This window comes from Pyrgilauda ruficollis, unplaced genomic scaffold (genome assembly GCF_017590135.1).
Source record: "Pyrgilauda ruficollis isolate IOZ18807 unplaced genomic scaffold, ASM1759013v1 scaffold51, whole genome shotgun sequence".
Taxonomy (NCBI): Eukaryota; Metazoa; Chordata; class Aves; order Passeriformes; family Passeridae; genus Pyrgilauda; species Pyrgilauda ruficollis.
This window is the reverse complement of record NW_024526711.1, coordinates 2,433,569-2,434,930: the sequence shown is the minus strand read 5'-3', so window position 1 is coordinate 2,434,930 and position 1,362 is coordinate 2,433,569. Positions and strand designations below refer to the sequence as shown.

Genomic DNA, 1,362 nt, shown 5'->3' with positions numbered 1-1,362 from the left:
GATCCCTGCTGGGTACTTACAGAAAATCATGTCTTTGAAGGGAAAAGGACCCTGTGGATATTTTACTTTCTGGTTGTGTCCGGCTTCAATGTTCGAAAAGATTTGCAAAAATCCCACTGTGAATGGCAGAACGTGGCCATAACCTTCCTGTAACTGCCCCTCAAGATTTTGAGGAGAGGACAGGAGAATATCTTTCTGGTAGAAAACAATACATTTTTTCCAATGAAGTCTAAATATGTGACTCTCCTACATCAAATAAGCATTGCCTCACCAATAGCCTAAAAACTCAGACTGCATTTTAAAGTCCGGAAATAAAAGTAACCCCAGAAAGGTGTTTTGGATATATATATATTATTCCATTAGCAGATCACTATATATATAGATTCTTCTCTCTTTCATCATCCCATAAAAAATTAATCGGGCAGACATATGGATAACAGGTTGTTCGATAAATTTAAATCCAAATAGTTATTTCAAAAAGTCAAGAAATGGAAACAACATGCCACATAGCAACCTACAGAAATCTAGGGGGGAGTAAAAAAAAAATCAACAACAAGGGGCATTCCTCTAAAAATAAAAACGATCCGGGCGATCTGTCCATCCGCCGTAGAGCGGGCAGGCTGCGCGCACCCCGCTGTGCGGCGCGGAGGGGTGCGGAGCGGTGCGGAGCAAGGGGTCAGGGTCTCCTCGGCGGGAACGCGCGGCGGCTGGCTCTAGAGGGAGGGAAAAGAATAAAAAAACGGGCAGGATCAACAACCCCGTGCCCAGAGGCTTCTACGGGACCTCCGCGGCACCACCGCCGCTTCGTCCCCATCCCTGCCTGCGCGCTGCAGCCGGCGCTGCGCCGCGGAGAGCCCGGCGGAGGAGCGGAGCAGCTCGCCCCTAGGCCGGCAGGTCCCGGCGGCAGCTCGGGGCCGGCCCCGCACTCCGCGCCCGCGCCGAGTTTCCGCAGTAGCTCAGCCTCGCCCTAAAGCCCCCGCGGCCCCCGTCGCTCGCACCCGGGCCGCGCAGCCACCGAGCTCGCCCTCCTCCTCCTCCCGCGCTCCTCCGCGCCCCTCCCGGGCCGCGGCGGCGGAGGTCGGTACCTGCTGCCGCGGGCCTCGCCGGGGCCGTCGCACCGGTGGCGGTGGCGTGTGTGGCCCGGCGGCCGCGGGCGGCGGGAGCGCGGAGCGGGGCGGCGGAAGGTACCGTCGGAGATGGGCGGGCGGGAGAGGAGGCAGCGGGAGCGCCCTCGGACAGATAGCATCCATTTCCTTCCTTCCTTCCTTCCTCTCCTCTAGAGATCTCATCTCCACCGCGACGGCGCTTAAACTCCTGCAAGATCCTCTATCTTAGCGCGTTTCGATCACTCTCGCACATCTG

The 1,362-nt window shown here is 57.0% G+C and overlaps 1 protein-coding gene across 1 annotated transcript; it reads right to left on the bottom strand.

The window, feature by feature from the left end:
- Positions 1 to 391: 391 nt before the first annotated feature.
- LOC121360530 (classical arabinogalactan protein 9-like) lies at positions 392 to 1,362 on the bottom strand. Its single transcript, XM_041480418.1, has 2 exons — positions 1,086 to 1,362; positions 392 to 713 (listed from the first exon to the last, which is right to left on the bottom strand). The coding sequence occupies exons 1-2, from the start codon at positions 1,287 to 1,289 to the stop codon at positions 525 to 527; spliced, it is 393 nt and encodes a 130-aa protein (XP_041336352.1). The 5' UTR covers positions 1,290 to 1,362; the 3' UTR covers positions 392 to 524.